At 44.2% G+C, this 24,590-nt stretch overlaps 2 protein-coding genes across 6 annotated transcripts in view; one reads left to right on the top strand and one right to left on the bottom strand.

Moving 5' to 3' along the window:
• LOC139413931 (transcription factor A, mitochondrial-like) overlaps positions 1-11,796 on the top strand; it is a 37,335-nt gene extending 25,539 nt beyond the window's left edge. Inside the window, exons 8-9 of one of the 5 annotated variants that reach the window (XM_071161807.1) lie at positions 217-466; positions 11,624-11,796. In XM_071161807.1, coding sequence (XP_071017908.1) covers positions 217-438 — 222 coding nt within the window. In that variant the 3' untranslated portion in view covers positions 439-466; positions 11,624-11,796. Of the gene's footprint in view, positions 1-216; positions 983-6,928; positions 8,577-11,623 lie in introns of those variants that run through there. The other 4 variants (XM_071161833.1, XM_071161818.1, XM_071161828.1 and 1 more) reach the window with 4 other exon arrangements.
• Positions 778-16,513, bottom strand: LOC139413921 (DNA-directed RNA polymerase III subunit RPC4-like). Its single transcript, XM_071161786.1, has 8 exons — positions 15,668-16,513; positions 11,842-11,888; positions 11,600-11,745; positions 11,359-11,483; positions 9,178-9,280; positions 2,088-2,449; positions 1,599-1,748; positions 778-1,150 (listed from the first exon to the last, which is right to left on the bottom strand). The coding sequence occupies exons 1-8, from the start codon at positions 15,836-15,838 to the stop codon at positions 1,010-1,012; spliced, it is 1,245 nt and encodes a 414-aa protein (XP_071017887.1). The 5' UTR covers positions 15,839-16,513; the 3' UTR covers positions 778-1,009.
• Positions 16,514-24,590: the final 8,077 nt, after the last annotated feature.

Raw genomic sequence — 24,590 nt, 5'->3', positions numbered from 1 at the left:
TGCTCTGCAGGTCTACATGACTAACTGACTCTGTGTGCTCTGCAGGTCTACATGACTAACTGACTGTGTGCTCTGCAGGTCTACATGACTAACTGACTGTGTGCTCTGCAGGTCTACATGAGTAACTGACTCTGTGATGTTGTTTCAGGTCTACATGACTAACTGACTCTGTGCTCTGCAGGTCTACATGACTAACTCACTCTGTGTGCTCTGCAGGTCTACATGCAGCTGGCGGAGGATGATAAAGTGCGCTATAAGAATGAGATGAAGTCCTGGGAGGAACACATGATGGATATTGGACGGGAGGACCTGATCAGACGGAAAGAGACCCACAAGAACAAAACTGCTACTAAAGGAGGCAAACAGAAATCCAAAGTGAAAGTGGTGAAAACTAAATCTGCAGGAGCTACGACAGTGAGGAGCGGGAAAAAGGCCTGAGCTGTTCTGGAGAGGAAGGGTGATGAAGGCAAGTTACCGTCCCAAATAAAATACATTTTGTTTATAGTCGTATCAATGCTCCTAGCGCCTCAAACTGTGAATGAACCTTCACCAGTCTGGGAAAGATCATGAAACATAACATTCTCAACTGACAGTTAAGCAGTGTTCTTTCTAGTATGAAAAGATTAATTATGTTGAAGTTAAGTTCCTGTCACCAGGGCCACGTTCTGTATATACTGTCTCTATACACAGTGTACAGGCTAGTCTGTACTAGATATAGTCTTTGTTAAGAGACGTGTTGACCAGTTACTTTGTTTGTAGACTTAGTTTTCGCTCATGTTTTGTATCTCATTTTTATTAAATAAACAATTACGTACATAAAAAAAAGACTTCATATTATACACAATGTTTATACAGTGAAAACAAATTGGGAGGAAATCGACAAGGTACATAAACGCTGTATGATGAAAGTAAACTATGTACAATATCTACACAGTTAATCCTCACATCGTGTAATAAAACTGTACAATGTCTACACAGTTAATGCTGAAAAAGATGTACTGAATATAAGTTAGAGATGTGCTGAGTGGTCAGGTGATGGCTCCTGTAGCAGAGCCTGGAAGTCTGGAGAGCAGACCAGCTTGTGCTTGACGTTCCCCAGGATACTCATGTCTCCAGTCAGGCCCTCAGACAGACGCACAGACACCAGTTGCTGTAGGAGAAATAACAGATGATTTAGCCCCTTATTGTCTGACCCTAAGCCATTGTCTGCACATCCTGGATCACAGTGAGTCAGGACTAAACACATCCTGGATCACAGTGAGTCAGGACTAAACACATCCTGGATCACAGTGAGTCAGGACTAAACACATCCTGGATCACAGTGAGTCAGGACTAAACACATCCTGGATCACAGTGAGTCAGGACTAAACACATCCTGGATCACAGTGAGTCAGGACTAAACACATCCTGGATCACAGTGAATCAGGACTAAACACATCCTGGATCACAGTGAATCAGGACTGTGGTTCTTTAGGACTAAACAGGAGAACTAGACTGTTAGGTACCTGTTCTAAAGGGGAAGACAGTTCCCTCCGAGACGTCCATAGTGATGTGTCTCAACACCATCTAATCCTGTAATGTCTATTATATTAACAGACCTGTAGGAAAGAGAAGGCAGCTCCCTCTGAGACGTCCATAGTGATGTCTCCCAGCACCAGCTGCACCTTGCCAGACTTCCTGATCTGTAGTTTACCCAGAAACCCCTCTGTGAACTCTGACAGGACAGGAACGTCTTTACCAGCAGCGTCCTGAGGAAGAACATGGCCTTTAGGGTTAGGGGTTAGGAGAACTCTGACTGGATGGGAACGCTGTCTCTAGCAGGGTCCTGAGGAAGAACATGGCCTTTAGGGTTAGGGGTTAGGAGAACTCTGACTGGATGGGAACGCTGTCTCTAGCAGGGTCCTGAGGAAGAACATGGCCTTTAGGGTTAGTGGTCAGGGGAACTCTGACCGGATGGAAACACTGTCTGTAGCAGGTTCCTGAGGAAGAAGATGGAATACAGCAAATGTAGACCTTGGTGTGAAATGCTTCCCTGTTAGAATGAAGTGGACGATAGAAAATAAGGATAGAATGTGGTCGTTACTCACTGGTGCTTTAATGTGAGAGGTGCGCTTGCCGTCGGTCTTGGAGTCTTTTTTACAATTTCTTTCTGGGACTGTGATTGGCTGGCCAGTGGCTGTGGCTGGCTGGCTTGGGATGGAGGCTGTGGTTGGCTGGCCAGGGATAGTATCAGGTAGCTGGATGAACAGCAATTCTTCTGTCTCTGAAACCATCAGCTGGTGGAAGAGCTCTGCTACAGAGGGCTGGTCAGGGCTCAGGACCCCCTGGCCTGGTCTATACTGAGGGATCTGGCCTGGTCCGTACTGAGGGATCTGGCCTGGTCCGTACTGATGTCCTGCTCCATACTGAAGGGGCAGGTTTGGGTTAATAGTAGCAGGGGCTCTGAATGCTGTAGGGCAACAAACACAGGACCATCAGCTACCTGGGAACCAGTTTGGATTGACAAGACTGGAACACGTGTTAATGTATTGAGTCTGTGCACCTCTGTATATCCCCCATGTATTTGCATGTCTAATTGTCTACATCCTGTGCATCCAGGGCCTTCAGGAAACACCCCTTTGACTTATTCCTCATGTTGTTAGAGCCTGAATTTAAAATGGATTACATTGAGATTGTGTCACCGGCCTACACGCCATAATGTCAAAGTGGAATTATGTTTGTAGAATTTAAAAATGAAAAGCTGAAATGTCTTGAGTGAATAAGTTTTCAACCCCTTTGTTATGGCAAGCCTAAATAAGTTCAGGAGTACAAATGTGCTTAACAATGGACTTCCCCGTTGTCTCTGCTGATGTGCTGTTTGTTGCTCCTTTCTCTCTTTTAGTGTTAACAGTTTAATCAAACTCTGGCGTTAACAAGTTTACCAATGTCCTAGTTTTGTCCACCCTCTACTTCCTTCCAAAAGCGTCCGGGATGGAAACGTTCCATCTGGCATGGATCTGCAGGAGCTCGTCCAGATGGAAAAGCTGAGTAACATCATGCCTTCTCACTGCAGTCGCTGTCCTCTGAATATACAGGAGGATCGCTGGGTTGTGAACCCTGCTTCAGATGCAATAGTTAGGCCAAGGGCAATTGAAGTGTAGGAAAGGATGATGGTGTCTGTGCCACCAGTAAATACAGGTAGTAGTGTTAATCCCCCAGCACAGTCCCCCACAGCACAGTCCCCCCCAGCACAGTCCCCCCCAGCACAGTCAACAACATGGATTCTGGAAAGAAATGCTGTCCACATGGTGTCGCTCATGCAGCCGATTAGAAACCAGTTTTCCCCACTAAGCAACGAGTCAGTCAGAGCCTGAGGCTTCCCAGGTGTCTCCTCCACTGTTACGGGGTCTGAGCCGCCGAAGCCTCCCCACCATTAGCTCTGACAAATTGACCTAGTCATTGGAGACTCCATTACCCACAGTATTAGACTTAAAAATAATCATCCAGCGATCATACACTGTTTACCAGGGGGCAGGGCTACCGACTTTAAGGCTAATCTGAAGAGGGTGCTGGCTTTGACAACTGGAGAGTATAGGGATATTGTTATCCACGTCGGCACCAACGATGTTAGGATGAAACATTGAGGTCACCAAGCGCAACATGGCTTCAGCTTGTAAATCAGCTAGAAAGAAGTCGGCATCGAGTAATTGTCTCTGGCCCCCTCCCAGTTAGGGGGAGTGATGAGCTCTACAGCAGAGTCTCACAACTCAATCACTTGTTGAAAACTGTTTTTTCCCCCTCGCAAAAGATAGAATTTGTAGATAATTGGCCCTCTTTCTGGGATTCATCCACAAACCGGACCAAGCCTGGCCTGCTGAGGAGTGACGGACTCCATCCTAGCTGGAGGTGTGCTTTCATCTTATCGATGAATATAGACAGGGTTCTAACTCCACATTGAGAGAGGGTGCAGGCCAGCTTAGTGGAGTCTGCCACAGTCAGTGTAGTCAGCTCAGCTATCCCCATTGAGACAGTGAACAATCTAGGTTTACATTTTTTTACCCCTTTTTCTCCCCAATTTCGTGTTATCCAATTGGTAGTTAGTCTTGTCTCATCGCTGCAACTCCCATACGGACTCGGGAGAGCCGAAGGTCGAGAGCCATGCGTCCGCTGAAACCCAACCAAGCCGCACTGCTTCGTGACACAATGCCCACTTAACCCGGAAGCCAGCCGCACCAATGTGTTTCGGAGGAAACACCGTGCACCGTGTCAACGTGCACTGTGCCCAACCCGCCACAGGAGTCGCTAGTGCGTGATGGGACAAGGACATCCCTGCCAGCCAAACCCTCCCCTAACCCGGACGACGCTGGGCCAATTGTGCCGCCCCATGGGTCTCCCGGTCGGCTGCGACAGAGCCTGGACTCGAGCCCAGAATCTCTAGTGGCACATCTAGCCTTGCGCCACTCGGGAGGCCTGCCTCGATCTAGGTAGGACAAATCTAAACAGGGCGGTGTTCGCCTTAGCAATCTCGCTGGAATAAAGATCTGCTCCGTTCCTGTCATTATTCAAAGAGATTGATAATACCTCACATCTCAAAAAAGGACTTCTTAATGTTAAAGATCCCTCACTTTCAAGGCAGTTACAGTCAATGAACTAATCACTGATCATGATCACTGATCATGATGTGATTGGCCTGACTGAAACATGGCTCAAGCCATTAAATGAGGCCTCTCCTCCTGGTTACACTAGTGACCATACCCCCCCGTGCATCCCGCAGAGGTGTTGCTAAAAAAAAATTATGACAGCCGATTTCAATTTCTGAAAACATATGACTGCGTTTGTCTTTCGAGCTTCTTGTCATGAAATCTATGCAGCCTACTCAATCACTTTTTATAGCTACTGTTTGCAGGCCTCCTGGGCCGTATACAGCGTTCCTCACCGAGCTCCTATCGGACTTTGTAGTCATGGCAGATATTCACATTTTTGCTGACTTCTAATGGAAAAGTCCACCAACCCACTCAGTCTTTCGGAGGCATCATCAACTGTGGGTTTTGTCCAACATGTCTCTGGACCTACACATTGCCACAGTCAGACCCTGGAACTAGTTTTGTCCTGTGGAATAAATATTGTTGATATAAATGTTTTTCCTCATAATTCCTGGACTATGGGACCACCATTTTATTACATTTGCAATCGCAACAAATGATCTGCTCAGACCCCAACCAAGGATCATCAAAGCCATGCTATAAATTTTCGGACAACGCAAAGATTCCTGGATGCCCTTCCAGACTCCGTCCACCTACCCAAGAATGTCGGAGTACAGAAATCCGTTAACCACCTAACCGAGGATCTAAAAGTAACTTTGTGTAATACCCTAGATGCAGTCGCACAGCTAAAAACAAACATTTGTCACAAGAAACTAGCTCCCTGGAAGTTTTCTGACTAGCTTGGAAAGACAGTAACGTGCAATATCGAAGAGCCCTCACCACCAAACCGGGAGTCTTCTGACTAGCTTGGAAAGACAGTAACGTGCAATATCGAAGAGCCCTCACCACCGAACCGGGAGTCTTCTGACTAGCTTGGAAAGACGGTACTGTGCAATATCGAAGAGCCCTCACCAACAAACTGGGAGTCTTCTGACTAGCTTGGAAAGACAGTAACGTGCAATATCGAATTACCTCTGATCAATGTAGATACTCAAGTTATTTTAATCCTGTATCTCTCAACACATTCACAAAAATAGTCATGGCCTCTAAACCTTCCAGCTGTCTACTGGACCCTATTCCAACTAAACTACTGAAAGAGCTACTTCCTGTGCTTGGCCCTCCTATGTTGAACATCATAAATGGCTCCCTATCCGGATGTGTATCAAACTCACTAAAAGTGGCAGTAATAAAGCCTTGACCCAGAAAAATGTAAACTATCGGCCTATATCGAATCTCCCATTCATTTAAAAAAAAAATGGGAATGTGTCTTCAGGAAGGAAATGTATACGAACCGCTCCAGTCTCTTTTTAAACCCCGTCATAGTACTGAGACCACACTTGTGTAGGTGGTAAATGTACCTTTTTAAATAGCATCAGACCAAGGCTTTTCTGTCTGTCCTTGTGCTCCTAGGCTTTAGTGCAACTTTTGACACCACATTCTTTTGGAGATTAGAAACCCAAAAATTGGTCCAGGCAGACAATCTGAAACTTTCTGTCAAAATGAAATGATGCAGAAAAGCTAATCCAGGCTTTTGTCACTTGTAGATTAGACTGCGATCCTCCGGCTACCTGCATAAAGCACTAAATACAGCTGCTAGACTCTTGACTCAAACCGTCAAATTTGATCATTACTCCAGTGCCTCTACACTGGCTTCCTGTCAATGGAATGGTCTGCCTATCCATGTGAGAGACGCAGACTCGGGTCTCAACCTTTTAAGTCTTTTATTGAAGACTCATCTCTTCAATAGGTCCTATGATTAAGTGTAGTCTGGCCTAGGGGTGCGAAGGTGAACGGCAAGGCACTGGAGCGATGAACCGCCCTAGCTGTCTCTGCCTGTCCGTCTCCCCTCTCGCCACTGGGATTCTCTGCCTCTGACCCTATTATGGGGACTGAGTCACTGGCTGGCTAGTGCTCTCCCATGTTGTCCCTAGGAGTTCAGCTTTGTGTCTTGCCAAGCTTTTTTCACTATACTTGACATGAGTGGTTTGAGTCACTGACATGATCTTCCTCTCCGGTCTTGGGTGACATCTTTGTGGGCTCCACCTTGTCTCAGGGTAGTACGTTGATGTCCCTCTGAGGTTGGGGGGGGGGCTGTGCTTTGGCAAAGTGGGTGGGCTTATATCCTGCCTGGTCGCCCCCCCTCAGTCCCCAGTGTCGGGGGGCTAGTGTCAGTCTGTCCTATCCTATCTTCTCTGGTGTAATCTTAAGTATGCTCCCTCTAATTCAGCCATCTCTCTCTGCCCCAGGACCATGCCTGACAACTCCTGGCTGTCCCCACTCCTCCAGGTCATGCTGCTGATCCAGTTTCCGCTGTTCTGCCTGCGGCTATGGAACCCTTAGGCATGAAGTCATAAACAGTGCAATGCTTGAAGCACAGCGAAGAGCTGCTGGCAAACGCAGTAAAGTGCTGTTTGAATGAATTAATTCGAGCCTGCTGCTGCCTACCACCGCTCAGTCAGACTGCTCTATCAAATATCAAATCATAGACTTAATTATAATATAATAACACACAGAAATTTGGTTAAATCCGGAAACTATCATTTCGAAAACAAAATGTTTATTCTTTCAGTGAAATACGGAACCGTTCCGTATTTTATCTAACGGGTGGCATCCATAAGTCTAAATATTCCTGTTACATTGCACAACCTTCAATGTTATGTCATAAGTAATATTCTGGCAAATTAGTTCGCAATAAGCCAGGCAGCCCAAACTGTTGCATATACCTTGACTCTGCGTGCAATGAACGCAAGCGAAGTGACACAATTTCCCTAGTTTAATGTTGCTTGCTAACCTGGATTTCTTTTAACTAAATATGCAGGTTTGAAAAAATATACTTCTGTGTACTGATTTTAAGAAAGGCGTGGATGTTTATGGTTAGGTATTCGTGCAACGATTGTGCTTTTTTCACAAATGTGCTTTTGTTAAATCCTCCCCCGTTTGGTGAAGTTGGCTGTCTTTGTTAGGAAGAAATAGTCTTCACACAGTTCGCAACGAGCCAGGCGGCCCAAACTGCTGCATATACCCTGACTCTGTTGTACAGAACACAAGAGAAGTGACACAATTTCCCTGGTGAAAAGACATTTGTGTTAGCAGGCAATATTATCTAAATATGCAGGTTTAAAAATATATACTTGTGTATTGATTTTAAGAAAGGCGTTGATGTTTTTGGTTAGGTACACATTGGTGCAACGACATAGCTTTTTTTCGCGAATGCGCTTGTTAAATCACCCGTTTTGCGAAGTAGGCTATGATTCAATGATAAATTAACAGGCACCGCATCGATTATATGCAACGCAGGACAAGCTAGATAAACTAGTAATATCATCAACCATGTGTAGTTAACTAGTGATTATGATTGATTGTTTTTTATAAGATACGTTTAATGCTAGCTAACACCTTACCTTGGCTCCTTGCAGCACTCGCGTAACAGGTAGTCAGCCTGCCACGCAGTCTCCTCGTGGAGTGCAATGTAATCGGCCATGATCGGTGTCTAAAAATGCTCATCACCGATTGTTATGAAAACTTGAAATCGGCCCTAATTAATCGGCCATTCTGATTAATCGGTCGACCTCTGAATGCTCGGCTATGGAAAATCAACTGACATTTACTCCTGAGGTGCTGACCTGCTGCACACTCTACAACCACTTATTTGACCCTGTTGGTCATCTATGATCATCCTGAATAACAATCTAGCCTTAATGGCCATGTACTCATCTCTACCTGCACAACCAGAATAGCATCCCGTTTCTTCCTAGGCTCCTGCCTTTCTAGGGAGTTTTTCCTTGCCACTGTGCTTCTACATCTGCATTGCTTGCTGTTTGTGGTTTTGCGCTGGGTTTCTGCTGATGCAAAAAGGGCTTTTTAAATAAAGTTGATTGGTTGGACTCAGTGTAATAGTCGAATATTGTTTAACATGATTTTTTAATGACTACCTCATCTCTGTACCCCACACATACAATTATCTGGAAGCTCCCTCAGTCGAGCAGGGAATTTCAACCACAATGGCCAATGAGGTTTTCCAATGCCTCAAAGGGCACCTATTGGTAGATGGGTAAAAAACAGACATTGAATATCTGAGCATGGTGAAGTTATTAATTACACTTTGGATGGTGTATCAATACACCCAGTCACTACACAGATATAGGCGTCCTTTCTAACTTAGTTGCTGGGGTAGAAGGAAACCACTCGGATTTCACAAGGCCAATGGTGGCTTCAAAACTGTTAGAGTTTAATGGCTGATAGTAGACCTGAGGATGGATCAACAACATTGTAGTTACTCCACAATGTGAAAATATTGTGCAAAGCTCTTAGACACTTCCCCACTGCCAAAGGTGATTCTAACATGTATTGACTCATGGGTGTGAATACTTATGTAAATTTGATATTTCTATTTAATTTGATACATTTTGAAATCTCATTTTGAATACAGGCTGTAACACAATGTGGAATAAGTCAAGGGGTATGAATACTTTCTGAAGGCACTGTATATACTTACATGGAGTTGTTGCCTCTGTTATCAGGAAGTTGCTAGATTGATACAGTGGCAGTTGAATTGGCTTGTTCTTGGCATCATTTTTCAAACCAGGATCATCCAAAAACTATATGGGGGGGAAAAAGTGTGCGGTTTAAATAAATATATGTATTTCAACCAGGGGTTGGAACCGGTTCATGGAAATAATGAAATGTTTCTACGAACAGAATCAGAACCGGGAACGAAAGTGATCTATACTGTTCCGGAACATAACTGTTACGTTAAACACATGGGAACCAGTTAATAAAGTTATCCCTCTGTTAATCAGAAACTTCTTCCAGTGTCTGCCTGCCAGCTAAAAATTGTTGCCATTGTGTGTGCGTGTAGGCTACCTGCCCCTCGCCCTCCAAAGTATTACTGACGTTACAAGCATGAAGATGCGGGGAGAGATTTTTAATTCGAAAAGAATGGATTCACTTTTTCAATGCTAGTTAAGGATACTATAGTTATCACATTTCACATTGTATTTTTTAACTACAGAAAGGTAAGACGTGATTTGCATTCTGGTGCCGCTCTGCACACACAAGCTTGTTAACTAGCTAGCTTCTCTGGTCGAATGTTAAACCAACTCTGAAGATCAAAGACATTCAAAGTTCCTCCAGAAGCCGCTCGTCTGTAGGTATAATGCTGTGGCCCTAATTCAAAATTTCAGTTGCATCTCACGCTTGACTAGTCTATCACACATGTAAACAACTCACTGAGCTATAGCTTTCCAACTCCATAACAAGCTGCTCTACCTGCACTGCATGATTGGTGAAGTAGGTTTAAAAAGGAACGATATAAACCGGTACTTTTCTTTTGTTCAAACCAGTTCAGAACTTTTATTTTGCTGGTCGGAACAGAAAAGAACGGGGCTAGTCATTAAGGCTGTTTTACTTTAGGTTGACTAGTCATTAAGGCTGTTTTACTTTAGGTTGACTAGTCATTAAGGCTGTTACTTTAGGTTGACTAGTCATTAAGGCTGTTTTACTTTAGGTTGACTAGTCATTAAGGCTGTTTTACTTTAGGTTGACTAGTCATTAAGGCTGTTTTACTTTAGGTTGACTAGTCATTAAGGCTGTTTTACTTTAGGTTGACTAGTCATTAAGGCTGTTTTACTTTAGGTTGACTAGTCATTAAGGCTGTTTTACTTTAGGTTGACTAGTCATTAAGGCTGTTACTTTAGGTTGACTAGTCATTAAGGCTGTTACTTTAGGTTGACTAGTCATTAAGGCTGTTACTTTAGGTTGACTAGTCATTAAGGCTGTGTTACTTTAGGTTGACTAGTCATTAAGGCTGTTACTTTAGGTTGACTAGTCATTAAGGCTGTGTGTTTTACTTTAGGTTGACTAGTCATTAAGGCTGTTACTTTAGGTTGACTAGTCATTAAGGCTGTTTTACTTTAGGTTGACTAGTCATTAAGGCTGTGTGTTTTACTTTAGGTTGACTAGTCATTAAGGCTGTTTTACTTTAGGATGACTAGTCATTAAGGCTGTGTGTTTTACTTTAGGATGACTAGTCATTAAGGCTGTGTGTTTTACTTTAGGTTGACTAGTAATTAAGGCTGTTACTTTAGGTTGACTAGTCATTAAGGCTGTTTTAGTTTAGGTTGACTAGTCATTAAGGCTGTTTTACTTTAGGTTGACTAGTCATTAAGGCTGTGTGTTTTACTTTAGGTTGACTAGTCATTAAGGCTGTGTGTTTTACTTTAGGTTGACTAGTCATTAAGGCTGTTACTTTAGGTTGACTAGTCATTAAGGCTGTTACTTTAGGTTGACTAGTCATTAAGGCTGTTACTTTAGGTTGACTAGTCATTAAGGCTGTTTTACTTTAGGTTGACTAGTCATTAAGGCTGTTTTACTTTAGGCTCCCTACCTCCCAATTCCCCAAGACATCCAACCAGAACCAGAACAAATAGCAGGCCAAACTATCCCTCTCAGCACTGCCTGGACTGCGCAAAAATGCAAATGCTTTCCGTTTGAGTTATATTAGGTTTTATTTTCCTCGTGCAAACCCAACTTTCCTTTCTCTTGTCCTTTTCCTCCACTGGTTCTCAGGCTTGTATTTACTATTCTACTTTCTCTCCAAGTTACAAAGGGGTTTCATGTATGTTGATTAAGGCTGTTTTACTTTAAGTTGACTAGTCATTAAGGCTGTTGTACTTACATCATCCCGTTGAAGCTTGTGTAACATATCATTATCGTTTTCTTCTGAGGCACGTCTCTCCTTCTTAAAACACTTAGCTACAGGAGAGGATCTGCTGTCTGTAAGGTCGGTCCCTCTCCACCCCCCTGCACAGAACAGAGGACAGGACACACTGGAATCTAGTGTTTCTAATGATCATAATAATAACCTGTTTCTTTAACACACAGTAAAGGCAGCTTCTGGCAGAGAAGGTCCAATTCACCTGGTTTCTTTACTGTGTCTGCAGGACCCTGTTCAAAGATGGAGTGGGACTGAATGATCTGAGGGGGGCGCTCTCTTCTCTCCCTGTGCCTCTCCTCCCTCACTCTTCTCTCCTTCTTTGGTGCAACATGGGCCTCTTCCTTTAACCTGGGGGAAGGAGTTCAATGTTAACATGTATTCTTCTAAACTGGATCCTTGGTAGTCTAATGGAATGTGTCTTCAAGCAATACAGTTGACACTCACTCGTCTTTACTCTTCCTCAGAGAATGGACATTGGGTACGAAGGTTTTCTGTAATAAAAATATCAATTTATTAATTTCTACTATTTTGTCATCTGAATATCATGACTGTTTTGTTTAATGTTTGTGACAGGACACTGGACAGCTGTATATTTGCTTTTGTTCATCACCCACTGTGTTTCCGTTTCACTGTAGACTGGTTATTTAGTAGTGCTTACAATAGAGTGGTGAGGACGATGAGTCTACCGTGTCCAGAAGAGACTTCACCATTCATTTTCTAGATTCAGATTCACGCAGACATCGTTTTAAGCTTTTACAATTGACAGCTGATTTTGGCATAGTATATCGATTCGCTCTCCTTAAATATTTCTGATCTGTTATTCCTTTGTCTCTGAATTCTTTAATCAAACTTTTCCCCGACAGCTCCTGATATCAGGGTATAAAAACTACAATCTGTTCTGAAATAGCCTAGTGTGCATGTGCGCCCAGCTACAGTGCCTTGCGAAAGTATTCAGCCCCCTTGAACTTTGCGACCTTTTGCCACATTTCAGGCTTCAAACATAAAGATATAAAACTGTATTTTTTTGTGAAGAATCAACAACAAGTGGGACACAATCATGAAGTGGAACGACATTTATTGGATATTTCAAACTTTTTTAACAATTCAAAAACTGAAAAATTGAGCGTGCAAAATTATTCAGCCCCTTTACTTTCAGTGCAGCAAACTCTCTCCAGAAGTTCAGTGAGGATCTCTGAATGATCCAATGTTGACCTAAATGACTAATGATGATAAATACAATCCACCTGTGTGTAATCAAGTCTCCGTATAAATGCACCTGCACTGTGATAGTCTCAGAGGTCCGTTAAAAGCGCAGAGAGCATCATGAAGAACAAGGAACACACCAGGCAGGTCCGAGATACTGTTGTGAAGAAGTTTAAAGCAGGATTTGGATACAAAAAGATTTCCCAAGCTTTAAACATCCCAAGGAGCACTGTGCAAGCGATAATATTGAAATGGAAGGAGTATCAGACCACTGCAAATCTACCAAGACCTGGCCGTCCCTCTAAACTTTCAGCTCATACAAGGAGAAGACTGATCAGAGATGCAGCCAAGAGGTCCATGATCACTCTGGATGAACTGCAGAGATCTACAGCTGAGGTGGGAGACTCTGCCCATAGGACAACAATCAGTCGTATATTGCACAAATCTGGCCTTTATGGAAGAGTGGCAAGAAGAACGCCATTTCTTAAAGATATCCATAAAAAGTGGCGTTTAAAGTTTGCCACAAGCCACCTGGGAGACACACCAAACATGTGGAAGAAGGTGCTCTGGTCAGATGAAACCAAAATTGAACTTTTTGGCAACGATGCAAAACGTTATGTTTGGCGTAAAAGCAACACAGCTCATCACCATGAACACACCATCCCCACTGTCAAACATGGTGGTGGCAGCATCATGGTCTGGGCCTGCTTTTCTTCAGCAGGGACAGGGAAGATGGTTAAAATTGATGGGAAGATGGATGGAGCCAAATACAGGACCATTCTGGAAGAAAACCTGATGGAGACTGCAAAAGACCTGAGACTGGGACGGAGATTTGTCTTCCAACAAGACAATGATCCAAAACATAAAGCAAAATCTACAATGGAATGGTTCAAAAATAAACATATCCAGGTGTTAGAATGGCCAAGTCAAAGTCCAGACCTGAATCCAATCGAGAATCTGTGGAAAGAACTGAAAACTGCTGTTCACAAATGCTCTCCATCCAACCTCACTGAGCTCGAGCTGTTTTGCAAGGAGGAATGGGAAAAAATGTCAGTCTCTCGATGTGCAAAACTGATAGAGACATACCCCAAGCGACTTACAGCTGTAATTGCAGCAAAAGGTGGAGCTACAAAGTATTAACTTAAGGGGGCTGAATAATTTTGCACGCCCAATTTTTCAGTTTTTGATTTGTTAAAAAAGTTTGAAATATCCAATAAATGTCGTTCCACTTCATGATTGTGTCCCACTTGTTGTTGATTCTTCACAAAAAAATACAGTTTTATATCTTTATGTTTGAAGCCTGAAATGTGGCAAAAGGTCGCAAAGTTCAAGGGGGCCGAATACTTTCGCAAGGCACTGTATATCATGTCTCTAGCTTGTTTTCCCTGGCTAAACTAGCCATGTTCGTCATTGTCAAAAATAAATACTGCACCCTCAACTTCAAAACTAATTTGCTAGTTAGTTATACAATTATGTAACTAAGAAATTTGCAGGAAAGAAACTTAAATGATGTGTTGTTTTGTTGAACCGTCACGACTGGTTTGAGTTATATTTCGTAAGATAACGGTGGCGAAGGATGATATCATTGCTGCTTAACCCGGATCCAAGTTCCCTTTTGCGGTCCACTGACGTCATTGGCGTCCGACGTCATTGACTGGTCTTGGAACTGGGACACCCTGCCGCCTCTCCCCGCATGGCTCGATTTTTATATGTTGAAAAATGGTAACGTCTACAAAACTTAGTCCACTCTGTTCAAAACATATGAATTATTGTTTTGGAAACAGAAAATTGTATTGAGATCAAATGTTTCATCGATGAGAAAATTAGCAGAATGCCAGCGAAAATCCATCTTTTCCCACTGCCGGCCACTGGGCCTCCTCTCACTACCATATTTGGTAGTAAGTGGAAACGCCAAGCGGATGCTTCACATTTACACATCAGGTGAAATATCTGTCTCGTTCCATCTATGGGATTAGCATGGGCAGAACAATTTGAGGGCTTCCACCATTTTAATGTGGTCAACTGGGTGGGACTTCCAACTTCATTGGCTCATCCCTCCTGCTGATCCTATTGGAGTCATGTCCAACAGGGTCATCAGGAGGGTTCAGCCAATCGTAAAGAAGATCAACCTTTTTTCCCTTTGTGCTGTTTTCTGTGCCCAATGTTTGTACCATTTTTTTGTGCTGCTACCATGTTGTGTTATGTGTTACTGCCTTGCTATGTTGTCTTAGGTCTCTCTTTATGTAGTGTTGTCTCAATGTGTTTTTTGTTAGATATATATATATATATATATCAATCACAGCCTCCATCCCCGCAGGAGGCCTTTTGGTCGGCTGTCATAGTTAAGAACACGTTCTTATTTACAGACTTGCCTAATTAAATAAAGGTTAAATACATTTACATTTTAGTGGCCCCCCACTTTATGGTGGAGATGATATATTTATGTTTTAAAGTACATTTCCTGCCATTCTACACCTTTTTCCATGGGGTGAAGATAATGTTGCAGTTTTAAAGCAAGTTTTCTGCAGTTCTACACATTTTGGCATGGGGCAGAGAGACATTTTTTCAATTTTATAACACATTTCATGCAATTCTACACGTTTTGCCTGGGGCAGAGCCATTTTTAATTGTTGCAGTTTTACAGCTAATTTCCTGTAGTTCTTCATGTGCCCTGCGTGCCTGGTAGGTATACCTGGGGCGGCAGGTATCCTAGTGGTTAGGGTGTTGGACTAGTAACCGAAAGGTTGCAAGATCAAATCCCCGAGCTGACAAGGTAAAAACCTGTCATTTTTCCCCTGAACAAGGCTGTCATTGAAAATAAAATGTTGTTCTTCACTGACTTAAAATAAATAAAAAACATTGGCTACGATTAGTTTAGATAGTCTATCCAGACAATTTATCAATTCAATTTATTTTCTTCTCACATGGCAAATTGAGACCGCTTATTTGACGTGTGCCTGGAGCAGGGCCCTGATGGCACAGATACAAAGATGAGTCCTCTATCTATCTCTATGGGTTGAGTACGTAGTCTTTGATATACAGTATGAGCGTTTCCATTGGGTATCACCTTTTTGAACCCGCCCAGAGTCAGGTCTCGGGACCGCAGAGACGTCAGTCTGCCTGGAGGAGGGGGGGAGTTCAGCACCGTCCGATGAGGTAACCCACTGCCAGCTACATTTGGTCTGGTGATACCGGAGTAGCCAGCCATAAAGTCCGTGTTGCTGCTTGGATCAGTCATTCTGCTAATCACTGGCTGGAACGGACGGCTTTGTGACAATACAGTATTAAGGGGTTGAAGGCTATACTAAACCTACACCCTTTATTCGATGGGGAAGCCTACAAATGAAATGGTAGCATAACTCCGATTTGGAATAAACAATATTTGAACCGAATTCCTATTTCTTCTTCATCACGCTGTCCAATAGCCTAATAAACAGATATGATATGTGAATTAACAATAGGCCTTCTTACTGTGAAGTCAGAGAATGCAGGTATCCCCTCCGTAAACACGGATATCGGTGTTCAAACAACACTCTGTTATTGTACTGTAAGCCTCCAGAAACTGTAGCGTCCATCTTGTCCGTAATGTCTGGGCACATCTGAGCAAAAACAGCGACTGAACAGCAGCCTTATACAATCCAAATCCAACAGTCTGTCCTGGAAAGAATATTGTAGGTGTTGCGTACAAGGCCTTGGTAAAAAGCAGTTGGCTACATCCTTGATACAAAGTAACTTACTACCTGATCACTTGAGCGACTCTTCAGTAAACACAACCTACATTCCACGCGCTAGTTCGTACTAATATAGGATACTTCACAATAGACGGTAATCGCTCATTCGGTTCCCCGAGTTAATCACATCAGCACCGTTTATTCTGCTTTATGATGTCTTCACGTGATTCCATTATCTGAACACAAGGTGGCAGTGTTTATTCGGTCTCAGAAGAATAGCTGTATTGTGTTTTTCTTTGTTTATTTCACCTTTACCTACCAGGTAGGCCAGTTGAGAACACCTTTATTTAACCAGGTAGGCTAGTTGAGAACACCTTTATTTAACCAGGTAGGCCAGTTGAGAACACCTTTACCTACCAGGTAGGCCAGTTGAGAACAAGTTCTCATTTACAACTGCGACCTGGCCAAGATAAAGCATAGCAGTTCGGCACAAACAACATCACAGAGTTACACATAGAATAAATAAACATACAGTCAATAATACAGTAGGAAAATATATATATATATACAGCATGTGCAAATGAGGTAGGATAAGAGAGGTAAGGCAATAAATAGGCCATGGTGGCGAAGTAATTACAATATAGCAATTAATCACTGAACCTGTATGGGTGTTGTAACCTGATAAAATAGTAGAATAGAACCCCAATTGTATTTGTTCCAATTCATTATTGTTATGTTTCTTTTTCTGACATTTTGGTGGAAAAATATACAAATTCCTGTGAGATGATAAGGCCCAGGACTGTGCAACGTGGTAAAGGCCACACGCTCTCATGCAATACTATGCCAATTGGCCACATGGTGGCGCTACAACAATCAATAGGATTTGCTCACTTTGAAAGGTCAGCCACCGCACCCCGTGTGAACTAGAGTCATGAAATTTGGTCCATTGGTCCCTCTCCTCACAAGGAACAAATTTCCCTCAGGAACCCATAAAGTCCGCCATGATGGATTTTCCACCATTTAGAATTTTGTGAAAATCACTTGAAACTCTACTCTCGCACCGATTGACAGATCTGCACAAAACTTGACATGTGGCATGTGTGGACCAAGGTTTATCAACACAATCATTTCCATACTAGTAACAAAAACATGGCCGCTATTTCCCAATGAATATTCATGTGGGTGTGGTCTCACACATAAATGCATACAAATCAGACAAGGATATTCGTATTGTGACAAATTGGTACACTGTCAAAACTCAACATATGTAAGCACATTTAGATTGACCACACGGTGGCGCTCTAACCAGCAGGGATGTCAGTCCAGCTAAGTTGTAAAGTATGGTTCAGTTCGGCACATGGTGGTGCTGTTTTACAGGAAAAAATGTCATGCAAGTTTATTGGCTTGTAGCGCCATGTTGTTTGATGTAGAGCCTTGGAAAATACTGTGTTTAAAGATGTCCGTGGATAGCTGCTACATACCAAATTGGGTGTTGATCAGTCCAGCGGTTTTGGTGAAGTAGAATTTTAAAGTAATTAAGAAAAGGTCCAAAATGGGCATTTTGTATGATCTGTTTGATGCTGAGTTCTGATATTTGGCAAGCACGGTATAAAGTACAAATGTATTCATCCAACTGGAATGGGTCCAATTTGTCCTGATGGTGGAACTATGGAAACAACAATGCACCAACAGATGTGATGCTTATTTACAAAATAATCTTAGGCCTCACTCCCCCTTATCTGAGACACCTACTGCAGCCCTCATCCTCCACATACAACACCCGTTCTGCCAGTCACATTCTGTTAAAGATCCCCAAAGCACACACATCCCTGGGTCGCTCCTCTTTTCAGTTTGAAACATCTAGCAACTGGAGCGAGCTGCAGCAAACACTCAAACCGGACAGTTTATCTCCATCTCTTCATTCAAAGACTCAATCATGGTCTCTACCTTCTTGCCCTTTGTGCTTTTGTCTGGGCCCAATAATGTTTGTACTATGTTTTGTGCTGCTGCCATGTTGTGTTGCTACCATGTTGTTGTCATGTTGTGTTGCTGCCATGCTGTGTTGCTACCATGTTGTGTTGCTACCATGCTGTGTGGTCATGTGTTGCTGCCATGCTGTGTTGCTACCATGTTGTGTGGTCATGTGTTGCTGCCATGCTGTGTTGCTACCATGTTGTGTGGTCATGTGTTGCTGCCATGCTGTGTGGTCATGTGTTGCTGCCATGCTGTGTGGTCATGTGTTGCTGCCATGCTGTGTGGTCATGTGTTGCAGCCATGCTGTGTGGTCATGTGTTGCAGCCATGTTGTTGTCATGTTGTGTTGCTGCCATGCTGTGTGGTCATGTGTTGCAGCCATGCTGTGTGGTCATGTGTTGCAGCCATGCTGTGTGGTCATGTGTTGCAGCCATGCTGTGTGGTCATGTGTTGCTGCCATGCTGTGTAGTCATGTGTTGCTGCCATGCTCTGTTATCGTCTTTGATCTCTCTTTATGTGGTGTTGTGTTGTCTCTCTTGTTGTCAGGTTTAGACATTTTAGCAAATTGATTAAAAATAAAATACTGAAATATCACATTTACATAAGTATTCAGAACCTTTACTCAGTACTTTGTTGAACCACCTTTGGTCTTCTTGGGTGTGACGCTACAAGCTTGGCACACCTGTATTTGGGGAGTTTCTCCCATTCTTCTCTGCAGATCCTTTCAAGCTCTGTCAGTTTGGTGAGGAGCGTCGCTGCACAGATACTTTAAGGTCTATCCAGAGATGTTCGATCGGGTTCAAGTCCGAGCTCTGGACATTCAGATATTTGTCAAGTACATTAAGAGACTTGTCCCAAAGCCACTCCTCCATTGTCTTGGCTGTGTGCTTAGGGTGGTTGTCCTGTTGGAAGGTGAACCATTGCCCCAGTCTGAGGTCCTGAGTGCTCTGGAGCAGGTTTTTATCAAGGATCTCTCTGCACAGATCTTGGAATTTTAGGTTTGTTGAAAACAAAACATTTTACATTACAACCTATTTCTAAAAATAATGAAATCGTTTTTTTCCCCTCATCAATCTACACATAATACCCCATAAATACAAAGCAAAAACAGTTTTTTTGACATTTCTGCAAATTGATTTAAAAAAAACTGAAATACCACATTTACATACGTATTCCAAATCAAACTTTATTTGTCACCTGCGCCGAATACAACAAGTGTAGACTTTACTGTGAAATGCTGACTTACAAGCCCTTAAACAACAGTGCAGTAAAAAACAATATAAAAGGAACACAACATAACAATAACGAGGATATATACAGGGGATACCGGTACAGAGGCAATGTGGAGGCTATATACAGGGGGTACCGGTACAGAGGCAATGTGGAGGCTATATACAGGGGGGTACCGGTACAGAGTCAATGTGGAGGCTATATACAGGGGGTACCGGTACAGAGTCAATGTGGAGGCTATATACAGGGGATACTGGTACAGAGTCAGTGTGGAGGCTATATACAGGGGGTACCGGTACAGAGTCAATGTGGAGGCTATATACAGGGGGTACCGGTACAGAGTCAATGTGGAGGCTATATACAGGGGGTACCGGTACAGAGTCAATGTGGAGGCTATATACAGGGGGTACCGGTACAGAGGCAATGTGGAGGCTATATACAGGGGGTACCGGTACAGAGTCAATGTGGAGGCTATATACAGGGGATACCGGTACAGAGTAAATGTGGAGGCTATATACAGGGGGTACCGGTACAGAGTCAATGTGGAGGCTATATACAGGGGGTACCGGTACAGAGTCAATGTGAAGGCTATATACAGGGGGTACCGGTACAGAGTCAATGTGAAGGCTATATACAGGGTGTACCGGTACAGAGGCAATGTGGAGGCTATATACAGGGGATACTGGTACAGAGGCAATGTGGAGGATATATACAGGGTGTACCGGTACAGAGTCAGTGTGGAGGCTATATACATGGGGTACCGGTACAGAGTCAATGTGGAGGCTATATACAGGGTGTACCGATACAGAGTCAGTGTGGAGGCTTTATACAGGGGGTACCGGTACAGAGTCAGTGTGGAGGCTATATACAGGGGGTACCGGTACAGAGTCAATGTGGAGGCTATATACAGGGGATACTGGTACCGAGTCAGTGTGGAGGCTATATACAGGGGGTACCGGTACAGAGGCAATGTGGAGGCTATATACAGGGGATACTGGTACCGAGTCAGTGTGGAGGCTATATACAGGGGGTACCGGTACAGAGTCAGTGTGGAGGCTATATACAGGGGGTACTGGTACAGAGGCAATGTGGAGGCTATATATAAAGGGGGTACCGGTACAGAGGCAATGTGGAGGCTATATACAGGGGGTACCGGTACAGAGGCAATGTGGAGGCTATATACAGGGGGTACCGGTACAGAGTCAATGTGGAGGCTATATACAAGGGGTACCGGTACCGAGTCAGTGTGGAGGCTATATTCAGGGGGTTACGGTACAGAGTCAATGTAGAGGCTATATACAGGGGGTACCGGTACAGAGGCAATGTGGAGGCTATATACAGGGGGTACCGGTACAGAGTCAATGTGGAGGCTATATACAGGGGGTACTGGTACCGAGTCAGTGTGGAGGCTATATTCAGGGGGTTACGGTACGGAGTCAATGTGGAGGCTATATACAGGGGGTTACGGTACAGAGTCAATGTAGAGGCTATATACAGGGGGTACCGGTACAGAGGCAATGTGGAGGCTATATACAGGGGATACCGGTACAGAGTCAATGTGGAGGCTATATCAAATCAAATCAAATCAAATTTTATTTGTCACATACACATGGTTAGCAGATGTTAATGCGAGTGTAGCGAAATGCTTGTGCTTCTAGTTCCGACAATGCAGTAATAACAAGTAATCTAACTAACAATTCCAAAACTACTGTCTTGTACACAGTGTAAGGGGATAAGGGGGTACTGGTACCGAGTCAGTGTGGAGGCTATATTCAGGGGGTTACGGTACGGAGTCAATGTGGAGGCTATATACAGGGGGTTACGGTACCGAGTCAGTGTGGAGGCTATATACAGGGGGTACCGGTACCGAGTCAGTGTGGAGTCTATATACAGGGGATACTGGTACAGAGTCAGTGTGGAGGCTATATACAGGGGGTTCCGATACAGAGTCAGTGTGGAGGCTATATACAGGGGTACTGGTACCGAGTCAGTGTGGAGGCTATATACAGGGGGTACCGATACAGAGTCAGTGTGGAGGCTATATACAGGGGTACTGGTACCGAGTCAGTGTGGAGGCTATATACAGGGGGTACCAATACAGAGTCAGTGTGGAGGCTATATACAGGGGGTACCGGTACCGAGTCAGTGTGGAGTCTATATACAGGGGGTACCGGTACCGAGTCAGTGTGGAGTCTATATACAGGGGATACTGGTACCGAGTCAGTGTGGAGGCTATATACAGGGGATACTGGTACCTTAGTCAGTGTGGAGGCTATATACAGGGGGTACCGGTACAGAGTCAATGTGGAGGCTATATACAGGAGGTACCGGTACAGAGTCAATTTGGAGGCTGTATACGGGGTTGTATACAGGGGGTACCAATGTGGAGACTATATACAGGGGGTACCGGTACAGAGTCAATGTGGAGACTATATACAGGGGGGTACCGGTACAGAGTCAATGTGGAGGCTATATACAGGGGGTACCGGTACAGAGTCAATGTGGAGGCTATATACAGGGGATACTGGTACAGAGTCAGTGTGGAGGCTATATACAGGGGGTACCGGTACAGAGTCAATGTGGAGGCTATATACAGGGGGTACCGGTACAGAGTCAATGTGGAGGCTATATACAGGGGGTACCGGTACAGAGTCAATGTGGAGACTATATACAGGGGGTACCGGTACAGAGGCAATGTGGAGGCTATATACAGGGGGTACCGGTACAGAGTCAATGTGGAGGCTATATACAGGGGATACCGGTACAGAGTCAATGTGGAGGCTATATACAGGGGGTACCGGTACAGAGTCAATGTGGAGGCTATATACAGGGGGTACCGGTACAGAGTCAATGTGAAGGCTATATACAGGGGGTACCGGTACAGAGTCAATGTGAAGGCTATATACAGGGTGTACCGGTACAGAGGCAATGTGGAGGCTATATACAGGGGATACTGGTACAGAGGCAATGTGGAGGATATATACAGGGTGTACCGGTACAGAGTCAGTGTGGAGGCTATATACATGGGGTACCGGTACAGAGTCAATGTGGAGGCTATATACAGGGTGTACCGGTACAGAGTCAGTGTGGAGGCTTTATACAGGGGGTACCGGTACAGAGTCAGTGTGGAGGCTATATACAGGGGGTACCGGTACAGAGGCAATGTGGAGGCTATATACAGGGGATACTGGTACCGAGTCAGTGTGGAGGCTATATACAGGGGGTACCGGTACAGAGTCAGTGTGGAGGCTATATACAGGGGGTACCGGTACAGAGGCAATGTGGAGGCTATATACAGGGGGTACTGGTACAGAGGCAATGTGGAGGCTATATATAAAGGGGGTACCGGTACAGAGGCAATGTGGAGGCTATATACAGGGGGTACCGGTACAGAGGCAATGTGGAGGCTATATACAGGGGGTACCGGTACAGAGTCAATGTGGAGGCTATATACAAGGGGTACCGGTACCGAGTCAGTGTGGAGGCTATATTCAGGGGGTTACGGTACAGAGTCAATGTAGAGGCTATATACAGGGGGTACCGGTACAGAGGCAATGTGGAGGCTATATACAGGGGGTACCGGTACAGAGTCAATGTGGAGGCTATATACAGGGGGTACTGGTACCGAGTCAGTGTGGAGGCTATATTCAGGGGGTTACGGTACGGAGTCAATGTGGAGGCTATATACAGGGGGTTACGGTACAGAGTCAATGTAGAGGCTATATACAGGGGGTACCGGTACAGAGGCAATGTGGAGGCTATATACAGGGGATACCGGTACAGAGTCAATGTGGAGGCTATATCAAATCAAATCAAATCAAATTTTATTTGTCACATACACATGGTTAGCAGATGTTAATGCGAGTGTAGCGAAATGCTTGTGCTTCTAGTTCCGACAATGCAGTAATAACAAGTAATCTAACTAACAATTCCAAAACTACTGTCTTGTACACAGTGTAAGGGGATAAGGGGGTACTGGTACCGAGTCAGTGTGGAGGCTATATTCAGGGGGTTACGGTACGGAGTCAATGTGGAGGCTATATACAGGGGGTTACGGTACCGAGTCAGTGTGGAGGCTATATACAGGGGGTACCAATACAGAGTCAGTGTGGAGGCTGTATACAGGGGGTACCGGTACCGAGTCAGTGTGGAGTCTATATACAGGGGATACTGGTACAGAGTCAGTGTGGAGGCTATATACAGGGGGTTCAGGTACAGAGTCAGTGTGGAGGCTATATACAGGGGTACTGGTACCGAGTCAGTGTGGAGGCTATATACAGGGGGTACCGATACAGAGTCAGTGTGGAGGCTATATACAGGGGTACTGGTACCGAGTCAGTGTGGAGGCTATATACAGGGGGTACCAATACAGAGTCAGTGTGGAGGCTATATACAGGGGGTACCGGTACCGAGTCAGTGTGGAGTCTATATACAGGGGGTACCGGTACCGAGTCAGTGTGGAGTCTATATACAGGGGATACTGGTACCGAGTCAGTGTGGAGGCTATATACAGGGGATACTGGTACCTTAGTCAGTGTGGAGGCTATATACAGGGGGTACTGGTACTGAGTCAGTGTGTAGGCTATATACAGGGGGGTACCGATACATAGTCAGTGTGTAGGCTATATACAGGGGGGTACCGATACAGAGTCAGTGTGGAGGCTTGTGACGTAGAAGTCCGTCACTGGCCGCGGGCAGCATTTGGTTCTTTAACGCACACACCTATTCATCACTCCTCCCTGCGCCATTATACCATAAGTTAACAATGTGGGTCGACACACAAATTAACTTCTGTCTTGGTGCAGGCATTTCACACTTGTCAATGTTCATATTTGAGAGATACAATAATTATTATACTTATCAATGTTGTGGATGAGCGCATTGTTTGTTTGTTCTGTTCCTCCCTCTCCATCTCTGTAGCTTCCGGGTATGCTGGAAAAGGACCCGAGCTAAGGGAATTGGGTTGGCTTTATAGTGCCTGTCCCAAATGGCTCATTAATGCATATGGGCATATTGAAAGATATTGTCAGTAGTGATGTAATGTTGTAAATGTTATGTTGTGATATTGTTTAAAACCGTGTTGCAATGTATATCCTTTAGTATGTTTAGTTCATGG

The sequence above is a fragment of the Oncorhynchus clarkii genome, chromosome 1 (assembly GCF_045791955.1).
Source record: "Oncorhynchus clarkii lewisi isolate Uvic-CL-2024 chromosome 1, UVic_Ocla_1.0, whole genome shotgun sequence".
Lineage (NCBI taxonomy): Eukaryota > Metazoa > Chordata > Actinopteri > Salmoniformes > Salmonidae > Oncorhynchus > Oncorhynchus clarkii.
This window is presented reverse-complemented; position numbering and strand designations above follow the sequence as displayed.